Below are 23001 nucleotides of genomic sequence, written 5' to 3'. Positions count from 1 at the left end.
CTTTGAGATCCAGAATAGGTCTGACATCCCTATTTGGTTTTGGAACTGTAAAAAGGTTTGAGTAGAAACATGAGCCTTGCTCTTCTGGGGCAACTTCTATGATCACCCCTTGGGCCAACAGGCGCTCCAATGCCAAAATTAAAGGTCTCCTCTTTTCTGGATTTTTGGAGATTCTTGATCTCAGAAAACTGGATGGCGGAAGCTCTCGGGAACTCTAGCTTATAGCCTAGTGACTATGTAACACGTGACACTGCACGCAATGGAATCTCGCATTTTTAGAGCAATGTATTTCAGATCGCATGGTCCCGAGAAGCCTTAGGTGGGATGTCCACCCTCAACATGGTGATCCCGAGATCGACTCTTGGTTTAATTATTTTAATGATGCTGGAATAACAATTTTTAGTTTTTTGATCACCAAGAAGAGAAGTAAATTGGCATTGTTGGATAGAGAGATTAAGGCACTCAGGGAAAAATTGTCTTCACACAAGTATTCCCTAGAGTACCACTCCCTCTCTGCTAATTTACAACATTTTCTTGAGAAGGAAAATAGAGACCAGAAACATAAAAAAAATCAAAAAGTATTTTAGGGATGTAGGCGATTATAAAAATGGTGCAGTTTTTGGCTGGCAAAAGCTTTTTGCCCCTGCCCCAGTTATGGATACTGATTCGGAGAAAAAGCGGTATATTACTGCGCTGCCCAAAAAAGTTGGATTGGAATGGAGCTGCCTGCACCAACAAACTGGAAAAATTGTGAATAACAAGTGAAAAAATACAAAGTGCGGCGCTAATCGCATAAGATGTCAAAAGGTTAATGACAACATGTGAGTAAATAAGCTCTTAAGCATAAACATGCTCATAAATAAAACAAAAACAGTGATGTTAAAACATGTGGCATGTGACACTGTCATAAGAAACAATATTTCTGTGACCAAAATAGTGTATGAGGGAGATGAACTCCACTCCCAATGACAACAAAAAGAAAACTTGCAAAGTGTAAACAAAGTAAATGTTCATGTGTAGGAACACAGTCACTCAGTAATCCATTAAGATTTGAAACTGGTGTGGATCATGACGTCAAGCAGGATATGTCACCACTGTAAACTTGTGAGGCCGCCACCAAAGAAGAGAAGATGGGTACTCTTACCGTACAGTGTGGATGTATAATCTCATCAAATGGATAACAGCCAAGATGTTGATACACAGATCAAAGAAAAAAAAGAAGCCTCCTCATGGCGTAGGTCAAAAATGGATTTAATATAAAAATCTGTACAGCAAAAAGCCACCTTGCGGTGTGACACCCCAGTTGAAGTTCATTGGAACGAAACATGTCGGGTTTCTCGGCCTACTTTTGCACTTAAACTTTGTTTTATCCTGTGATCATTTTTATCATTTTTGTACACACCGCAAGGTGGCATTTTGCTGTACAGATTTTTTAAAATAAATACATTTTTGACCAACGCCATGAGGAAGCTTCTTTTTTTCTTTGATCTGAGTATCAACATCTTGGCTGTTATCAATGTGATGAGATTCTACATCCATCTCTCTACCACGCTATCACCTGGCCAGTAAACTTTCGCTGGATTGCTGGATCACTGTTTGGAGCCATTTCCCGGTCTTCCTGTGGAGGGAATATTCCGACGCAGCAGGCATAACTCTCACGCTTGTCAGACTCACCACTCATGTGGGGGGGGGTCCACACCATACGGTAAGTGTACCCATCTTCTCTTCTTTGGTGGCGGCCTCACAAGTTTACAGTGGTGACATATTCTGCTTGACGTCATGATCCACACCAGTTTCAAATCTTAATGGATTACTGAGTGACTATGGGCCAGATCCAGAGAGCAAGTACGCCGGCGTATCTACTGATACGCCGGCGTACTTTCAAATTTCCCGCGTCGTATCTTTAGTTTGAATCCTCAAACCAAGATACAACGGCATTTGGGTAAGATCCGACAGGCGTACGGCTTCGTACGCCTTCGGATCTTAGATGCAATACTTAGGCGCCTGCTGGGTGGAGTTTGCGTCGTTTTCCGCGTCGGGTATGCAAATTAGCGATTTACGACGATCCACGAACGTACGCGCAGCCGTCGCATTTTCTAACGTCGTCTGTAGTCGGCTTTTTCCAGCGTATAGTTAAAGCTGGTATTTTGCGCCGTATAGACTTGCCATGTTAAGTATGGCCGTCGTTCCCGCGTCTAAATTTGGAAAAAAATGTTTTTGCGTAAGTCGTCCGTGAATAGGGATGACCATAACTCATGTCTAAGTTCAAAAAATTAAGTCGTTGTGACGTCATTTCGCGCAAAGCACGGCGGGAAATTTCAAAACGGAGCATGCACAGTTCAATCGGCACGGGGACGCGCTTCATTTAAATGAATTACGCCCCCTACCCGCCGATTTGAATTCCGCCGCCAGAAATACACTACGCCGCCGTAACTTAAGGCGCAAATTCTTTGAGGATTCGAAGATCCGCCAGGTAGGGTACGGCGGCGTAGCATATCTCTGATACGCTGCGCCGATCCAATTCTCTCTGGATCTGGCCCTATGTTCCTATATTTGCACATTTACATTGTTTACACTTTGCAAGTTTTCTTTTTGTTGTCATTGGGAGTGGAGTTTATCTCCCTCATACACTATTTTGGTCACAGAAATATTGTTCCTTATGACAGTGTCACATGCCACATGTTTTAATATCACAGTTTTTGTTTTATTTATGAGCATGTTTATGCTTAAGAGCTTATTTACTCACATGTTGTCATTAACCTTTTGACACCTTATGCGATTAGCGCCGCACTTTGTATTTTTTCAATGGATACTGATTCTACATCAGTTTCTATGTCTACGTCTTCCTCTGACCCCCCATTAGTTACGGGCCCTGCAAAGAAAAAGGCAAGTAAACCAACAATGAACTAGCTTAAAGGAACCTATTTAGAAAATAAAAAACAAACCTTTACAACCCCTTTAAGAGAGAACTTCAGAGTTTGGTAGACAGTGGTTTTGATCGTGACATTTTAAACAAGAAAGAGAAAGCATTTTTAGTTCCTACAGTGCCGAGGATACCAACTATTTATTATTTACCAAAAGTCCACAAGGACCCACTCCATCCACCCGGTCGGCCTATTGTGTTATCACCTCACATATAGGCTGTTACATTGACCACTACTTGCAACCTCTAGTGAGACGGGTACCATCCTATCTTGGTGACACGGGTGCCAGTATTAGATGACTAGAAAGCGTTGACATACGAGGCAACTACATCATGGTCACAGCTGACGTTGCCTCATTGTACACGTGCATACCACATGAAAGAGGAATTTAAGCTGTTGAATATTTTTTAGAGAAGGAACCATCTTTGGCGCCCTTCCAATGTGACTTTATTATGGAACTACTTGAGTATGCTACTAAACATGAAAAACAGAAATGGAAGGCGCTCACACCTAGTGCATTAACAGATAATTTAATAATAATAAATGTTTTAGTATAAAGAAGTGGGTACTCACAAAATGCAACTGACAAAAGGCCATAAACACAGCCCATGGACATGCACAGAACACAGAGTACAGCTAACGCGTTTTGGGGGTGCACCCCCTTCCTCACAGCTAGGCTAGTCTCGCACACCACAGGCGCTTTTATAGGAAATGGTGGAATTGAAAACTGTGTGTCAAAGAAGCCACACCCTCAAAGGGGCGGGGAAAAAAAGGATAAAGTTTAGTTGCACTTAGTTGCACTAATGTGAAAACAACATAATCCATGTCAAGAACGTTATATGAAAAAAAAAAAAAACATAAATTCACACCTGTATTCATCTAACTAAATACAAGTAAATGTGCAATATATGATGGATTTGAATGAATTATCATTATTTATTTATGTGTGCATTCATGAAGGTTTTTTTTTTCATATAACATTCTTGACATGGATTATGTTGTTTTCACATTAGTGCAACTAAGTGCAACTAAACTTTATCCTTTTTTTCCCCGCCCCTTTGAGGGTGTAGCTTTTTGACACACACATTTTTCAATTCCACCATTTCCTATAAAAGCGCTTGCCCATGGTGTGTGAGACTAGCCTAGCTCTGAGGAAGGGGGTGCGCCCCCGAAACGCGTTAGCTGTAACCAGTGTTCTGTGCATGTCCATGCACTGTGTTTATGGTCTTTTGTCAGTTGCATTTTGTGAGTACCCACTTTTATACAAATTTGCCTATGATACTCCTTCTTTGGTGTTGTGGGCCAGATATATAGACGACATCCTCCTCCTATGGAATGGCAGCTTGGCATCACTCAAGACTTTTTTTTTAATCATCTTAAAAATAATGATAGGGGAATTTCCCTGACATATGTAGCCAGCAAAGATAAGATCCATTTTCTGGACCTAGAGATCAGGATCATCAATAGACAGTTCCAATTCCAAATGTTTTTCGAACCAAAGGACCGGAATGGGTTTATCCCTATTGATAGCTACCACCATCGCTCGTGGCTTAGTTCGGTCCCACGTAGCCAATTTCTAGAGCTACGTAGAGATTGCACGGACAGAGACATTTTTAAAACACAGGCTAATGTCCTTAAAGTGGAGTTTCCATCCCAAACTTTTGTTTTCATTATTGTGCTCATTAGACCTAAAACAGTAAAAAAAAATATATATATATATTTTTTTACTCATCTGAAAATGCCTGTTGCTATGCGGTCCCACGAAATCTGCCTTTGAAATCACCTAGGATTCTGACATCATCTCCCTCTAATGCTCCTGGGAAATGTGTGTCATCATTTCCCAGGATGCAGTGTGCTGTCCAATTATCACTCCCCATCCAAGACTTCCAGGAAGTGCTTGTAGGCTTCACAATGCCCACAAGCAAAATGACAACGGTGTAGACATAGTTTTATAAACTATCTTTTTTGAATATCTATGTGGAGCGGATTGTAAAATAGTAAGTGACCGGATTTATATTATAAAAAAGCATGATGAAAGGACGTACATTTAAAAAATGCTAATTGTGGTTGGAACTCCGCTTTAAACAGAGATTTGTGGCTAAAGCTTATGACCCTGTTGAGATTGATCATGATCTCCAAAACACTTTGGAAATTGAGAGAGGGTCCCTACTTAAGATTAAACCTAAAAGTGATTTGGATGATAGTTTCAAGTGGGCTATGCTAACCTCTTTTTCTACCCAGCACAAACAGATTAGAGCCATTATGGCCAAACACTGGGGCATTTTAAAGAATGACTGTGTTCTAAACTCAGTTTTACCCGATCGGGCCAAGGTTGCTTTCAGGGGAGCCCCTACCTTACAGAGTAAAATAGCCCGAACATCATCAACCCCCCTGTACGTCCATCTTTTTTCCATAATTTAGTTGGCTTTTACCTGTGCAAGAAATGCATCGTTTGTCAGCATAACATTTCAGGGAGAAGCAAAACCTTGGAATTCATATCTTCCATTACGCATAAAAAATATCCCATAAAGCATGTGGCACCAAGTACGTAGTGTATTTAATAACATGCCCTTGTGGGAAACAATATGTGGGTCGAACCATTTATACTTGATTTATTGTAAATGGCCCCCATATGAGAGCCCATCCCACGGGTGTTTTTACTTAATCTGGCATATTTACTATATTTATGAGGTTTCCACCTATTCATTAGTCGTCTAGCAGATTTAAGATATAATCTCATATTCTTTTTTAAGCAAATTTTATGGACATTTTTTAAGACTAATGCCCCGTACACACGATCACTTTTCGGCATGAAAAAAAATGTCATTTTTTATCATGAAAAAAAACGACGTTTTTCCAACTTTATCATTAAAAATGATGTTGCCCACACACCATCGTTTTTGAAAAATTATGAACAAAGCAACGGCACTCTAAAGGGGAAGTTCTATTCGCCTTGAGGCTGCTTTTAGCTGGTTACTTGTTAGTAAAAGACAATTCATGCTTTTTTGTCTGTTACAGCGTGATGAATGTGCTTACTCCATTATGAATGGTAGTTTTACCTCCCGTCTCATTACTTGCTTCTGGGCATGTGCGGGTTTTAAACGTAGTTTTTGCCCACACACGATAATTTTTTACAACACAAAAAATTACATTTTCAAAAATTACATAAAAAATTGAAGCATGTTCGAATTTTTTTTGGACGTTTTTCAGAAGACGGAAAACGATGTGAAGCCCATACACGATCAATTTAAATGACGTTTTTAAAAATGTCATTTTATTTCATGACAAAAAGTGATCGTGTGTACGGGGCATTACAGTGGGGATCGAAAGTTTGGGCACCCCAGGTAAAAATTTGTATTAATGTGCATAACGAAGCCAAGGAAAGATGGAAAAATCTCCAAAAGGCATCAAATTACAGATTAGACATTCTTATAATATGTCAAAAAAGTTAGATTTTATTTCCATCATTTACACTTTCAAAATTACAGAAAACAAAAAAATGGTGTCTGCAAAAGTTTGGGCACCCTGCAGAGTTAATATCTTGTACTGCCCCCTTTGGCAAGTATCACAGCTTGTAAACGCTTTTTGTAGCCAGCCAAGAGTCTTTCAATTCTTGTTTGAGGTATCTTTGCCCATTCTTCCTTACAAAAGTCTTCCAGTTCTTTGAGATTTCTGGGCTGTTTGTCACGCACTGCTCTTTTAAGGTCTATCCATAGATTTTCAATTATGTTGAGGTCAGGAGATTGTGAAGGCAATGGCAAAACCTTCAGTTTACGCCTCTTGATGTAATCCCCCGTGGATTTTGAGGTGTGTTTCGGATCATTATTCATTTGTAGAAGCCATCCTCTCTTTAACTTCAGCTTTTTCACAGATGGCATCAAGTTACCATCCAAAATTTGCTGAAATTTTATTGAATCCATTTTTCCTTCTACTCGGGAAATGTTCCCTGTGCCACTGGCTGCAATACAACCCCAAAGCATGATTGATCCACCCCCATGCTTAACAGTTGGACAGAGGTTCTTTTCATTAAATTCTGTGCCCTTTCTTCTCCAAACGTACCTTTGCTCATTATGGCCAAAAAGTTCTATTTTAACTCATCGGTCCACAGAACTTGTTTCCAAAATGCATCAGGCTTGTCTATATGTTCATTTGCAAAGTTCAAATGCTGATTTTTGTGGTGAGGACGTAGAAGAGGTTTTCTTCTGATGACTCTTCCATGAAGACCATATTTGTACAAGTATCTCTTTATAGTGGAATAGTGTACCACAACTCCAGTGTCTGCCAGATCTTTCTGGAGGGATCGTGCAGTCAAACGTGGGTTTTGAATTGCTTTTCTCACAATCCTGCAAGCTGTTCTGTCTGATATTTTTCTTGGTCTTCCAGATCTTGCTTTAACTACCACTGTTCCTGATGACTGCCATTTCTTAATTACATTCCGAACAGAGGATATTGACATCTGAAAACCCTTTGCTATCTTCTTATAGCCTTCTCCAGCTTTGTGAGCGTCAACTATTTTCAGTTTCAGTTTTCTAGACAACTGCTTAGAAGAACCCATGGTGCTGATTGTTGGGGCAAGGTCAGATGAGTCTGGACATTTAACACCTTTGAGATTGACATCACCTGGTCTTCCCAGACGATGATTAAGAACAATCCATGACACTGGCAGGTCTCAGCTTTGCAAAGGGGGCAGTGCATGCTATAAATTCTGCAGGGTGCCCAAACTTTTGCAGATGCCATTTTTTTGTTTTCTGTATTTTTCTGAAAGTATAAATGATGGAAATAAAATCTAACTTTTTTTGACATATAAGAATGTCTAATCTGTAATTTGATGCCTTTTGGAGATTTTTCCATCTTTCCTTGGCTTCGTTATGCACATTAATACACCTGGGGTGCTCAAACTTTAGATCCCCACTGTACAGTTGCCCAACATGGTACAGACTTTTATTATTCATCCATTTGTGGCTATAGGTCTCATGCAAAATATTATTAAGTTTCAGATTTATAATAAAATGTTCCCATTGCCATGGGTATTTTATATTAATGTAGCGCTGTTTACTTTCATTGTGGCAACATTACTGTGTATATAAACCAGGGGTGCCCAACCTTTTGAAGAGGGAGGGCCACTTAAGCAACTTGGTAACCAGTCGAGGGCCACAATGAGCGGAGCGGGCGGATGTCAGGTCACAGCTACTCTATAGACCCTCCTATCCACCCAGATGAAAGGATATGAATTCTCTTCCAGGTTTTCAGATTGGAGGTAGGTGAGCGTAAACAGACATCTGTCTCTCTATAGAAGTGAATTAAGGGTCCCATTTGGTCGGGCCGATCATGTGAAAAGGGCCTAAGACTGCTTTCACACTGATGTGCTGTTGGTTACCCACACTTTGGGTGCAGAATAGTGCACCTGTGTCTATCCTGCGGGTTAGCTGAACTTTGCCATAGACTCCACCTGTGGCAAAAGCCGGCGCTGTAGAGGAAGCCTCGGCTTATGGGGCTCTGCTGCTGCTTTCTTCCTCTACCACCAGCTTCATTCACAACACTGATGATGTGATATAGCGGGTCGGCAAACCTGCGATCTGGGCTTGCCAACCCTCCATTCCAGAGAAGGAGGTCGCGGGCCACATCAGAGGGCTCCGTGGGCCACATGTGGCCCCCGGGCCACTGGTTGGCCACCCCTGATATAGACCCTTTTATGATTTCTTTCCCCACCATTCCTGTTTTTTTTTGTGAGATTGGCATGGTTTCCATGTATGTTTGAGGCTGACCTGCATTGTGAGGGCTCCCAATAAATTGGAATGCAATTGTTCCCTTGACAGTGAGGCTTGGAGTGCATCGGTACGGTGCATGCCTTGTCACGTGAATGGCCCCATAGGAGTTGGAATGCAATCGCTTCTCTGGCAGCGTGGCTTGAAGCGCGCATGGCGTGTCACGTGTCGCGTCATGTGTCACGTCCTTGGCGGAGCCGAGTCATGAGTGAGGTCTCACATCAGCAAATTCATTCACATAGAGGCATGGAGTGCCAGCGGCCCCGCCCTATTCACGTTCACAATGAGGTCCAATATTGATATATACAGCCAGATGGAGGCTTGGAACGCAACGCCGGGCCACCATCTTTGTTCTACAGGAAACAGGATTTTGACAATGCTGACACGCAAAGGGTTGGTCTTTCATAATTGGGGTCATATTGTTTATATATTTCTGGAGGGCAACAGTGGAGGGACACCCCAGACAATGTACTATGCTACGAAACGTGTCGGGAGGACTCCACTGTTGCCACAAGTACTTTAAAAAGCGCTATTTGTCTTCCACAATGTAAGTGTGCTATGTGCCCTTTCTTTCCTTCCATATTTTGATTCACATCCTGCGATACCACCTCGGGATCATCTGGACCACCGCTTTTTATGAGAATATTTCACAAGGATAGCCTCCCCTCAGTGGTTTGATCTATCTGTTACTGTTTGGAGCGCAATCGATGATCCAGTTTTCAATGGTCATTCCACACAAAGCCTGCTTGACCCACTGAATGTACGTTCTTTTGGGTTCAAACATTCCGGTAAGCCTTTTACCTACTGGTGGCGGTTTTCTTCACTTCATCGTGCCTTCACCTTATTTTTATATTTGAAAATATCATCAATTTTGAACTTTCACCTACTTTCACCTACTATTATACAGACATTTCATTGTCCACTGGTGAACTATTTCCTGGCTTATTTACAGACGATTGTTTGTTTTTGCTCAATTTGTGCACTGTTATATATATTATTATTGTTGTTTCATCATAATTTCTAGCACTGTGTTTATTCATGATCATGTGCATCATATCACTTGATTACTTAAAACACATACAGTTCGTGGATGGGTCTTCGCCCCAGGGTTTTAAGAGTCCTTGTTGAATCTTTTAGCAGCCTCCATAAGATTCACAGCTCACCAAGACAGGTGTATTCACCTACTCCTCACCACCACCTCTAGCACTACTTCCTGTCTTTTATGAGCTGCTTCCTGGAGTCATTTAACCCCATGTGTGCTGAATCCCTCTAGTCAGGGGTGGAGGCTCTTTCCTATCCAAATATCACTTCAGAGCCTCCGAAATTCTGGGTCCCAAATATCTCTCTATTAAGACAGAGAGGACAGCGAACCAATCCTCTCCTGATTGACTCTACTCCCGGGAATTCCTCACCCATTCTGGGTGACCCCCTGAACACTACCGCACTTCCATTAAAGGAACCGTACCCCAAATATTGGTGCTATATAGCACCCATCCAGGACCCAACCTTGGCGTCCTGTACTATATATATATATATATATATATATATATATATATTGGTACAATGGCATCTACTATCTACTACTACAATCTGATATTATTAATTTTAAAAATGAACCTTATCTCTCCATCTTCATTTCATTGCATGTATGCATGTTTGTGAATATGCAGGTATTTTTGGATGCATGTATGTGTACACACATGTATATGTACGTTATCTATGATGTTTGACGTTTATTAGACTCATGATTTTATCTTTTATTAAACTTTCAAGTTTCTTCCCGACTATAGAAGCTGACCACTTGCCGACCAGCTCATGCCGCTATACGGCGGCAGAGTGGCAATGTTGCGCGAATCGCCTTACCCATACGGCGGCTCCTTTATGAGCCATAGCAGGCGCACACACACTGCACAGCGGGGGACCCGATGCAAGTGGCCAGCGGGCGGGATTGCCGCTGGCCACCCGCAATCATGGGCACAACATTTATGTGTGTACACACAAATCCCTGAAAGGGAGGAGAGACAGGTTGTGTGTTCCTACTAAGTAGGAACAGCGATCTGGCTCCTCCTCTAGTCAGTCCCATCCCCTCAAAGTTAGAAACACATCTAGGGAACACACTTAACCCCTTCCCTGCCAGTGACATTTATACAGTAATCAGTGCATTTTTATAGCTGCTGTATAAATGTCAGTGGTCCCAAAAAAGTGTCAAAAGTGTCCAATCTGTCTGCCGCAATGTCCCAGTTCCGCAAAAAAATCGCAGATCGCTGCCATTACTAGTAAAAAAAAAAAAAGCCAAAATTTGCCATAAATCTATTTCCTATTTTGCAGACAATATACCTTTTGCGCAAACCAATCAATACCCGAGTGTACTGCGCTCGGTATATGTCGGCGCAGTATTCAAAACTTGGCGCGGGAAAGCGGGTATCGGCGTATACCGTGCACCCACGATTTTGCCCTGATTTTCAGGGCAAAAAAGTGCGCGGTATACGCCGATAAATACGGTATATGCTTATTGCCAATTTATATGCCAATATATGAATGAACAGCTCTGCTTATAGTAACTAACAATACTGCCTTTCTGACAGTATCCAGCAGTACTTCTGTTTCTGAACCTGTTACAATGCTAACTCCTGTTGCTGGCCAATCCAGGAGGGTTCCAGGACTGGATTTGAGAATCACATTTAGGCCAATGATAAGTATTTAATTATAATATAATTACAATTATGTTTTATATTTGTGAGTATTAAAGTTCCTTTATCTTGACTAGGTTGTATCCATACTTTACTGAATAGCATTTTGTGTGCTTGAACCGTTACTTTTTTTAAGCAAATATACTACAAGTGCCTATATAATAAGAAACTATGAGAAATGGGTATAAATATACATTCAAACTCTATATAACTATAGGTTTTTTTTAACATTAACACCTTAATAAGATTGTTTACACCACTGGTACATCTAAAAAAACAATGACAGTTTACTTTGTAGTTTTGCTTTAACCATATGCAGAACTAAAGTGGATTGTTTTAGATGCTTAGCTACGAATGTTTTAAATTACATACTTAAACAATAAAATGTGATATTTAAATATTGGCTTACGCTATAGAAATAAACGCTGCATTGCCTCCATATAGAAACGACCGATTCAACACTTGGAGGATGAAAGTTGGATACAGTGCAGGGAGAAAGGGTATTGAAGCACACAGTGAAAACAGTATGCATTGGCTAGTCGTCAAAGTCAGAGATAGGATGGTGGAATGGAGGTCATCAAGCTTTCCTATATATAGTAAAAAAAAAAACAATTTAAGTATCACAAAAGTTGACGGGTTACTGCATTTTTGTACATCAAAATGTTTTATGTTATGAGATGAATACAACGTTAGAGAAATAAGTTGTCACCTAAAATAGCAAAGAATAGATCCTTTAAATAGAACGTCCATTTAAAAAAAATGTGTAAATGCTTTTCAGTTTTGCATACTTGCTGGTGTGGCCTAATGTTAAAATATAACTAAAGGGAGATTTTTTTTTTTTTTTTTACGTTTTGGAGAGGAGAGGGCTTGGAACACCTGTTTTTATTGTTGTCTATGCCCTTCCTGTTTTGGCTATGGGATCAGAAGTAAAGGCATATCTCCTCAATAAGACACAGATGGCAAAAATGTTGACAGCTGTTATAACCCTCCCTTACTCTACCCAAAATGAAAAAAAGTTTTGCATTTCTTTTTAATCTTATGGACAACCATCACTTTTTTTTAACATAGCAGGAGATTCATTATTTTTTCACTTACTGTAAGACGGTGATGGCAATGCAGTTAAATCACACAGCTGTGTATCTTTAGATTTAGTTGTAATATAAGAACCGAAAACAAACTAACCACTTGTGACTTGGACTTTTTTCTTCATTAATCACCTTAAAACCTAAGACATTTTCATTTCACCATGTTTCAGCTCTCTACCTTTTAGCATCTGTAGTCTACTCTAACATACTTTTCATACTATAACATACTGTACTATACATTTCAGCTATGGAATTTGTCCACTACTATGCACTGTCATTCAAAAGCAAGGGGGACCTTATGGGGAACTAAACTATCAGTTCCTCATCAGGCTGTAAGGAAGGTCAGATTCTCAGTAGCAGAAGAAAACCAGTGTGGGCATATGCACATGCGCATTATGCTGGCCACACCTTTGCATACAGAAAATGCTGGACGTGCATTAGCTAGCAAAAAAAGCATGCACACTCAATACTGTTTTTCGTGCCCAGTGGTCCATATAAACTGAGGCAAGAAGTTGCTGATTGGTGTTCAGCTTACCCTTGTTAACCTGAGACCTGACCTGGCTCGCTGTCTGGACTTGACTTTTATCCTGTCTGTCTGGCTGCTACTGATCTCAGCTTGTTTTCTGCACTCTGTCTTTGCCCCTTTATTTAATATCATGCTAGCTGGCTGTTACTGACACTGGCTTGTTTTCTAGACTCTCTATTGGCCACTGTGCCTGGTTCCTGCACAGTGATCCTCAGCTCCCAGTTCTACTTATCTGGCTGCAACACAGATCTGGCTCAGTCTGCAACCTCCAGCACTCATGCCCAGGCCTGGACTGGGACAAATAATAGGCCAATAACAGGACAATTCCAGACCGAGCAGCCAATTCTTCCAGGGACTGGGTGGGGGCTACGGGGCTGCCTGATGACGGGACACCAATCGAGACGGTCCCCTGCACTGCAGTGCAAACCTCACCAACTGCCACTCCCACAAATACACCACCCCCCCACTGACAAACCCCCCGCCTACTGCCCTTCTACCCATCCCAAATACAGCCCCCTACCACCGACAGACCACTTCTCTCAATCATCGAACCCCGCTCACAGACCTTCACCATTCAACTAACGACCCCCAGCCCCCACTGACAGACCCCCCCCACCCAATATTCATGCTACAGCTTCTGTGAAATCTTGTATCCCCAATGTATCTGCACTGTTAATAAAGATGTCTTGTGTCCCCACTCAGCTGTCAAGGTGCCCGAGCTTGTGTCGTGCCTGTGTGCGCCGACCATTCGGTATGTAAGGAGTTAACGGAGTCCAGTTACCTCTTCGGGTGCAGCTTGACTTGTTTTGCCTGAATGCGGCACATGAGCAGATGCTGCAGAGAATACCTAACTTCACGCTGTTTGCCTGTGAATAACCATGCACCTGTGCTCCCTTCGCTAATGTTGGCACCAATGACACTATTTAAACTGCAGCAGCCTGTATTGACTCCTGTTATTGACCCGGCTTGCCTTGACCTTGCTTGTAGCTTCTTGCCCTGACCTTGGCCTGTCTATGGATTAGACATCTTTGCCTGCCATCTGCCTGCCATCTTTGCCTGTATTTGCCAACCTGTCTAGTCTGACCTTGCATTCAGTTATTCTCCAGCTCTGCTCTGCATGCTACCTGGTTCCTGCTGGTTCTTCACCTGCTGAGTGTTACCAGTCTTGCCGCACCAGCCATCTGCTAGCTGTCCATCAAGCGTCTGCCACCTGCTGTCTGCCTACTGGCATCTGCTGTTCCAGTGATCTGACCTGCTCCTCGTGACACACCTGATGCTTGCTGCTGCTGCAGCTGACAGAACATCTTGCACGCACTCATACCTTGCCATGCTCTTGCGGCCACTGTCGCAGAACATCCGTGGTCTCAGAGTTGGGGCTGTATGAGAGGCCTCCCTATACATATGACAGTGCCACCCTGTGCTCTCACACTCTGTTTCCAAATTCAGGAGTGTTGGGCAGGAGGTGCAAGAGAAGCCTCCTCAGCTACTCAGTCAAAACAGGCCAACACTCTCCACCACAAAACTCCTCTGCCATGTGCTTGTCCATGTGACTGGAGCTCAGTAATGCTGAGCTAAACTGAGGACTGATCATTTCCTTACAGAAGTGTGAGGAAATTCTGAAGCGTGTCCATGAATTTGCACTATTGTCTTGTGGCCTTTAGCAGGCCTCAAGGCTGATGTGCAAGAGTTAAGTTGACCATACGCTAATAGTTTTTTGAATGAGTATTTATACGAAAATTCTCAATACATTTGATGTACTGTCTGCCCTCATACTGTAAAGCTCTGCGCAAACTGTTGGCGCTATATAAATCCTGTATAATAATAATAATAATAATAATAATGACTTGATGAATGTCATTTGAAATTTCTTAAATGTTTTTGCTTTTAACATTTGATTTTGGATGGAGTTTTCCATACCAAAACATACACGGTTAGAAAATTATTTTGTTCGAGAAGAATTTTCCAATTTTATCTTGCATTTTTTTTTCGGCACTGTGATTAACTGTAACGTTGATTTGACCCTAAATTGAATGAACGTTCTTAAAATGTTTAAATAAATTCTACTACTTTATGGTCAGCGTTAGGGTGTCAAAAAAACCCAACTATTATAGGCCCTGTTAGGCCCTGTACACACGAGAGGATATCCGATGGAAACGGTCCGCCGGACCGTTTCCAGCGGACATTTCTGCTCCCGATTTTGATCTGATGGGCTGTACACACCATCAGATCAAAATCCCCGCGGAAAACATACGCGGTGACGTGGCTGCGCCGTCGCCGCGACGATGATGCGGCGACGTGCGCGACCCTGGAAGGTAAATACTTCCACGCATGCGTCGAATCACTTCGACGCATGCGAGGGATGGGGATCGCTTGGACTTATCCGGTGAGTCTGTACAGACGACCAGATCAGTCCGAGGGACAGGTTTCCAGCGGATAGATTTTTTAGCATGCTAAGAAATTTGTATCCGCTTGAAAACCGGTCGGCTGGAGAAATGTCCGTCGAAAAATGTCCGCTAGGCCGTACACACGACCGGATTTGTCTGCTGGAACTGATCCGCGGATAAATCCCAACGGACAGATCCGGTCATGTGTACGGGGCCTTAGGGAATGATTGCATCACTTTCCTCAGAGGGTAGCACCACCCTCATCATCTCCCTCTGAGGCAGAGTAGACAAAATAGTATATGGATACAATGTGCATATTGCAAGATGTAACACAGATTAGCAAATATTCATGCATTCAAAAATTTTAACTAGCAATTTCATAAAAAAATATATATACCATGACCTACAACATAATTGGGCTAATTTATAAAAAGTCTAAAGGAAACAACTTTCACAGAGAGCTTATGTTGCTTCCGATTAGATGCAAATATGCACAGAAAAATAACAGCTAGAGAATGACAGGAACATGATGGGTTGTTTGGGCAATACATTTTCTCTGCATCAGTTTTTTTTCTCAGGCATTTTGTAAGGCCCTGAAGCACATTTACAAAGCAGTAAATGTAACATCAGCAATTCACTGTAGGTGAATGAATAACTGCAATTGTAAACAAATGGACCAAGAAGAAATTATGAATGTCACTTTAATTTTGTATATAAATATTCTCTTTGGTGTCGATGGAAAAATACTCTAGCACTTTATCTGAATATTACCTTTGTCTTTCCTTTTATGCCTGTCTATGATGAGCCCATTCCAAGGAGCACACAAAATGCCACAACACTGAGTCACAGCAAAGACATTTGTGTATTTACTCACTGAAAAGAAAAGTGAAGAATATAAATTAATTGACACACATTAAAGAAGAGCTAAACAGTTCTTGACCACCAATTAGCCATGAGATCTGCCAAACTTGAAATGCTGCTCATCGATACTACTTAGTGCAACAAAAATAACCAATAAAAACAAGGGCCCGGATCCACATACATTGGCGCATATTTATGCCGGCGTAGCATATCCAATAAACGTTACGCCAACGTAGCGCAGAGAGGCAAGCACCGAATTCACCAAGCACTTGCCTCCCAAACTGCGCTGGGTTCCCTCGGTGTAAGCCATCGTAAGTGGAAGTGGGTGTGAGCCATGCTAATGAGGCGTGACCCCATGCAAATGATGGGCCGAGTGCCATACAAGTACTTAAAACGAACGGCGCATGCGCCGTCCAGTGGACGTATCCCAGTGTGCATGCTCAGAATCACATCAGAACTACTCCCTAAGATACGACGGATTACTGCCTACGACGTGAACGTAACCTACGCCTAGCCCTATTCACGTACTACTTAAACAACGTAAAATACGACGGCCTCATATATGGGGAATAACTTTACGCCGGACGTATGTCTTACGCAAACCGCGTATATTATGGGCCGGGCGCAAGTACGTTCGTGAATCGACGTATCTCACTCATTTCGATATTTGAATAGGAAATCAATGGGAGCGCCACTTGCGGCCTGCGTAAATATGCGCCCCGATCCACAAAGCACTTACCTGTAAACTTGTGGCGGTATATCGTAAACACGTCCGGTGCAAGCCCGCCCAATTCAAATGGGGCGGGTACCATTTAAATTAGGCGAGCTCCCGCGCCGGACGTACTGCGCATGCTCCGTTCGCAATTTTCCCGACGTGCTTTGCGCGAACTTACGGCGGCCCAACGTGTTTGTGAATCGCGACGTGCGTAACGTACTTACGCCGGGAATTTTTTTTTTCAAAAAGCGACGCGGGAACGACGGGCATACTTTAACATGGTGGAGTAATTTTACACCATGTTAATAGCACCCCTAATTTTGCGACGGGAAACTAAGACTTGCGCCGACGTAACGACGGGAAAAACCTTTGTGGATTGCCGTAACTGCTAATTTGCATACCCGACGCTGGAATACGATGCAAACTCCACCCAGCGGCGGCCGAGGTACTGCATCCTAAGATCCGACGGTGTAAGTCAATTACACCTGTCGGATCTAAGGGCTATCTATGCGTAACTGATTCTATGAATCAGTCGCATAGATACTCTGAGAGATACGACGGCGTATCAGAGATACGCCGTCGTATCTCTTCTGTGAATCTGGCCCACAGTTTTTTATCAAAGTTTTTATATAGTGCCTTAAAAAAGTATTTATATCCCTTGAAATTTTCCAAATTTTTTCCATGTTACAACCAAAAACATAAATGTATTTTATTGGGATTTTATGTGATAGGATAGACCAACACAATATGGCACATAATTATGAAGTGGAAGGAAAATGATAAATGGTTTTTAAAATGTTTTACCAATAAATATGTGAAAAGTGTGGCGTGCATTTGTGTTCAGCCCCCGAGTCAATACTTTGTAGAACCACCTTTCAGTGCAATTACAGCTGTGAGGCTGCGTACACACGGTCGGTCCAATCCGATGAAAACGGCCTGAAGTCCAGTTTCATCGGTCCAAACCGACCATGTGTACGGCCCATCGGTCCGTTGTCCTTCTGTCAAAAATGTTAGAACTTGCTTTAAAATCGAACCGATGGACCGCTGCCCGATAGGTCCAAACCGATGGTTAGTACACAAAAGCATTGGTTCAAAACCCACGCATGCTCAGAATCAAGTCGACGCATGCTTGGAAGCATTGAACTTCATTTTTTTCAGCACGTTGTGTGTTTTACGTCACCGCGTTCTGACCCTATCAGTTTTTGAACTGATGGTGTGTACGCACATCAGACCATCAGGCCACTTCAGAGGTGAACCGATGAAAACGGTCTGTCGGACCATTCTCATCGGTTTGGACCGACCGTGTGTACGCGGCCTAAGTCTTTTTGGGTATGTCTCTACCAGCTTTGCACATCTAGAGAGTGGCATTTTTTTTTACATTCTTTGTAAAATAGCTCAAGCTCTGTCAGATTGGATGAAGAGCACCTGTGAACAGCAATTTTCACGTTTTGCCATTGATTCTCAATTGCATTTGGGCCTGGATTTTGACTGGGCCATTCTAACACATGACTAGGCTTTGAACTAAAGCATAAGCTTTGTTTACAACAGGGGTGCCCAACCTTTTGAAGAGCGAGGGCCACTTAATCAACTTGGTAATCGCGGGCCACAATGAGCAGAGCGGGTGGATGGCAGCCCACTCTAACTCTTTTTTTAGCAGATCGGATTGGAGGGAAGCATTTGTAAACAGACACAAGTCCATTTACATCTGCCACTCCTTAGAGGTGAATAGAGGGTCCGATTGGGTCGGACTGACCATGTGAAAGAGGCCTAAGGCTGCTTTCACACTGATGCACTGTTTACCTGCACCGCAGGTTCACCTGTGGCTTTCCTGCAGGTTACCATAGACTTCTATTACATCCTGTAGGTGTGGTGCACTTTCAGAAAGCATACCAAACTTGCAGGTAATAGAAGTCTATGGCTCAGTGCAGGTAACCCACATGTGAACTGCTCTGCACCTGCGGATCAGTTAAAAGCAGCCCAGTAACCACTGCAGAACAGATATGCCCATATATACACTGAGGAGCAGATCCACAAAAGAATTACGCCGTTGTATCTCTTGATACGCCGCGTAATTTCAAATTTCCCGCGTCGTATCTTTGTTTTGTATCTACAAAACAAGATACGACGGCATCTGGGATCGATCCGACAGGCGTACGTCTTAGTACGCCGTCGGATCTTAGGTGCATTTTTCCGCCGGCCGGTAGGTCGCGTTTCCGTCGAATTCCGCGTCGAGTATGCAAATTAGCTAGTTACGGCGACCCTGTATGTAAATGTTATATAGAGCACTGTGTCAATTATGTCATCCCATCCGTTCTGAGCGCCATCTATGGGCATCAATCTATTTCCTGAGGAACTAAAGTGTTAAAAGATTAGAGACAGTCCAAATCAACATATGTTACCCTCTTAATCTATACTAGACATAAAATATCATCCTGAGTAACCAGAATCATACAATAAATTTGAGATTTAAAATAAATCCACAATATTTTGCAAAATTGGGATGAAATAAAACATAAACTACATATGTTATATGATAAAAAATATAAAATAAAACTAAAAAAAAACAGATACAAAAATCCAAAATTCTTAAAGAGCCGGGAGGATCAATATGATTGGGTCCTCAATAAAGGAGGTCCCAATAACCTAAGATCTATGTCAGGGTGTCAGGGTCAGCAGCTAAGACCACCAGAGCTACACAGAGGAACTGAGACCAACGTGATATTTATTTACAGTGAGAAATAGCAAACAATGAACACAGCAAACCATAAACACAGCACACAGTAAACATAACCCACTCCAGCAAACAAGAACAAGAATAACTAATGAACCTAACTGCTATCTATATACAATATCTATAGCATAAGGGACAAAGGCAACAGTGATGCAAGGAAGGGGACACAACTGGGAACAAGAGCATGGAACAAGGCAGAGGGGTGCAGGACGGATCAGGACACTGGAAGGTTCAGGATCGGTATCTTTCTGGGTAGCGGCGTGCTAACGTCATCACTACATACAGTGTCCCTGAGTGAACTGGAGTGTTAGCTGGCCGGCTACATACTTTCACATGCAAATTTGTATCTACTTATTGTAAGTGCGATTTTAAATATATTTTATATTAAATTATTTTACTAGATATACGGGTAAAAACAATAAAACTTGGTGAAGAATAGAGGTTTAGCGAAAGTGGAAATAGCAGATTCAGGCGTGAGCAATAGGTAAACAGTCCTGCTTCCAACGACACTTTCTTTTTCTCCACTCCAGCCTGAGTGGGTGTAGTGCACCTGGACAGGCCTCTCTCATAAGCCTGGCAGCCAGAATGTCACTCGGAACTTGGGAAAAGAAGTCTCTGCCACAGACCCTCCCTATGGTTGAAACAGCGGAGACAATCCTCCTTAGCAGACTTGACATCTGGATCTCCTTCAGGTAGTTTTAAATTAGGATACCGACTGACAGGTGGCCAACATCCAGCCTCTCAGTGTTCGGTTCCCCTGGTCCCCGATGGATGGTCAGGCCCCTATTGGAACACCAGCCTCTCTTGGTACTCCTCCGGCAGACTCCCCACTGTACAGCTTCCTCCAACCGGACTGACATCCCAGGAACTCTTTAGGTGGAACCCAGTAGACTACTAAGTACCCAAGCGGCAGATCAATTGGTCCCACAGCCAGGATCTCTGCGTTCCATGCACACCCTGGCCTGGAAGGCCATTTGCAGGGGGGAATGAAGTGGCTACCCTAAAGGTGGGCGCCACATGGGGAGAAGACCCAGAAAGGACAGAATGAGCCCACAGCACAGCCAAAGCTGAGAGAGAGGCCTAAATGTGAACAAATTAACATGGTCAGAGTTACCTAACTCTCTGACCCCCTCTAAATTTAACCTAGCACCGGTTCTGGAAAGTAACCAGGCGCTACACAACATTAAACCTCATTTGCCACATAGTTGCCCAATGAAATGCATTGAGGTCGGCTTGTAACTTAGAGACATCCTGTAAGGATGTTATTCCACTGCATAGCTTGGTGTCATGTGCATAACTAAAATGGTACTTTTAATCCCAGACCCTATATCATTTATAAATATATTAAAAAGTAAGGGTCCCAACATGAACCTGAACCACTGTACCTCATGATAACTGTAATAGACTCACCCGGGACAGAGGCTTTTGAAGGGGTCTCCTGGCAGCTGTGTCGGCTCCTCCGGCAATAGCTAACCCCCCTCTGGGAAGCTCTCTCCCAAGGAGGTTAGCTTGCAGGCACGCTCCCTGTCATACACGCAGCGTCCATAGATTTATAGGATGCATTAAGGTGAAAAAAACACAAACCTTTACAACCCCTTTAATCACTTGCACTTCCTGCTCTGCGAACCACCTGCTCTCTGTATGTTCATGTCACAGTACTCAAACCCTATCTAACATGCTTCATCTATACAACAACGTGTATGTCTTTTCAGGGGTTACCAGAAAGGGGATTAAAGCCCACTAAAACTGTTACAAGAGTTACACTTTACAACTATATTAATGTAAATGTCTGAATAAAACATCCAGGAGGAATCCACGATCCACAGAAATAAAACAGTAGGATTTTTTTTCCCTATATATGGTACATTGATATAAAGTACAAACCTATGTGCAGGTCTCCTCCACTCAGGTGGGTGATAGTGGGGTTTAGAGTTCCAATATACATGTAGTGCCTGAGTTGCATTAGAGAAAGCCAAACTAAATGCCAGCCAAAAAGAGATGAGAAGGCACAGCTCCAGAATGACATTTCTTGCTGCTCATCTATAAAATCAAAACAGAACAATAAAAACAAGTTAAAAAGTGTGGAAAAATGGATATTACCGCGCTTATCAAAGGAGGGGAAACAGAGAGGGGAAGAAAGGGGGAGGGGAAATGAAAGTGATGAGAAGTGGAGGTACAGCTGCGGCACTGGAAGGTGTATCAAACCATAAGCAATTGAAAATGGGGAGGGTAGTGCTGCGCTAATCAGTGGTGAATGGATAAGTGAATAAACAGGTGGGGGAGGGGAATGAAAGTAGGTGTAATTGAAATGAGGAGCAATATAGCCCAAATGGCATCAGCATAAAAATAAATATAAATGATCAGTGAACAATAACAGTAATGGTGCAAATCATATAACTACACAGGTTCCTCTTAATGTGATGAAATACACTATAAGTAATGGTGCAAAAAAATCCCAGGTAACTGTGCTAAGTGACACTCCTATATTGGTGATAAACAGTCCATCAACAGAGTTTGAAAAATATTAGCAAAAAGTATAAGTAAGATTTCAAAAGTCCAAGAAAGCAAAAGTGCAAGTGTAGGTCCGCAATATGGAGTGAGAGGAAAATGGGTATCCAGTGATCCTTTTAGGGTAAGTAAGGATGTCCCCTTACCTTACTGCTGTAAGGTAACAGCATATAGATCCAACCACATTAGATGGTTCACTCGATGGGCTCTGATCCAACAACGGCAGGTCCTCCTTGGAGTTCTCGTCCCAGATTGGTCAGTTTCTCGCCCCAAAGAAATAAAGCATCGATGGTGTGATACCGTTTTAAAAATTTTAATTCTCAAAGAAAATAGACAGGGGTACTCACATAATCCAAAATACAATTGAGCATGTAAAAAAGAGGGGCAATCTGTCGCCAACGTCACCTCCGATACCTCTCAGTGGACTCATGCGCATTCGTCACTATCATGTGACTTCCTCCTGAGGAAGTCACATGATAGTGACGAATGCGCATGAGTCCACTGAGAGGTATCGGAGGTGACGTTGGCGACAGATTGCCCCTCTTTTTTACATGCTCAATTGTATTTTGGATTATGTGAGTACCCCTGTCTATTTTCTTTGAGAATTAAAATTTTTAAAACGGTATCACACCATCGATGCTTTATTTCTTTGGGGCGAGAAACTGACCAATCTGGGACGAGAACTCCAAGGAGGACCTGCCGTTGTTGGATCAGAGCCCATCGAGTGAACCATCTAATGTGGTTGGATCTATATGCTGTTACCTTACAGCAGTAAGGTAAGGGGACATCCTTACTTACCCTAAAAGGATCAC

General features: G+C 42.5%; 1 protein-coding gene across 3 annotated transcripts in view; it reads right to left on the bottom strand.

Moving 5' to 3' along the window:
• The window catches only part of SLC43A3 (solute carrier family 43 member 3), a 236337-nt gene that overhangs the window by 34764 nt on the left and 178572 nt on the right, over nt 1-23001 (bottom strand). For all 3 annotated transcript variants that reach the window (XM_040320810.1, XM_040320811.1, XM_040320812.1), the window contains exons 9-11: nt 21566-21721; nt 16146-16247; nt 11789-11966 (exon numbers count right to left, since the gene is read on the bottom strand). In XM_040320810.1, the coding sequence (XP_040176744.1) occupies nt 11789-11966; nt 16146-16247; nt 21566-21721 (436 nt within the window). The remainder of the gene's footprint in view (nt 1-11788; nt 11967-16145; nt 16248-21565; nt 21722-23001) is intronic.

This window comes from Rana temporaria, chromosome 8 (genome assembly GCF_905171775.1).
Source record: "Rana temporaria chromosome 8, aRanTem1.1, whole genome shotgun sequence".
NCBI lineage: Eukaryota > Metazoa > Chordata > Amphibia > Anura > Ranidae > Rana > Rana temporaria.
The sequence above is the reverse complement of the archived record's forward strand: the minus strand, read 5'-3'. Positions and strand labels throughout refer to the sequence as shown.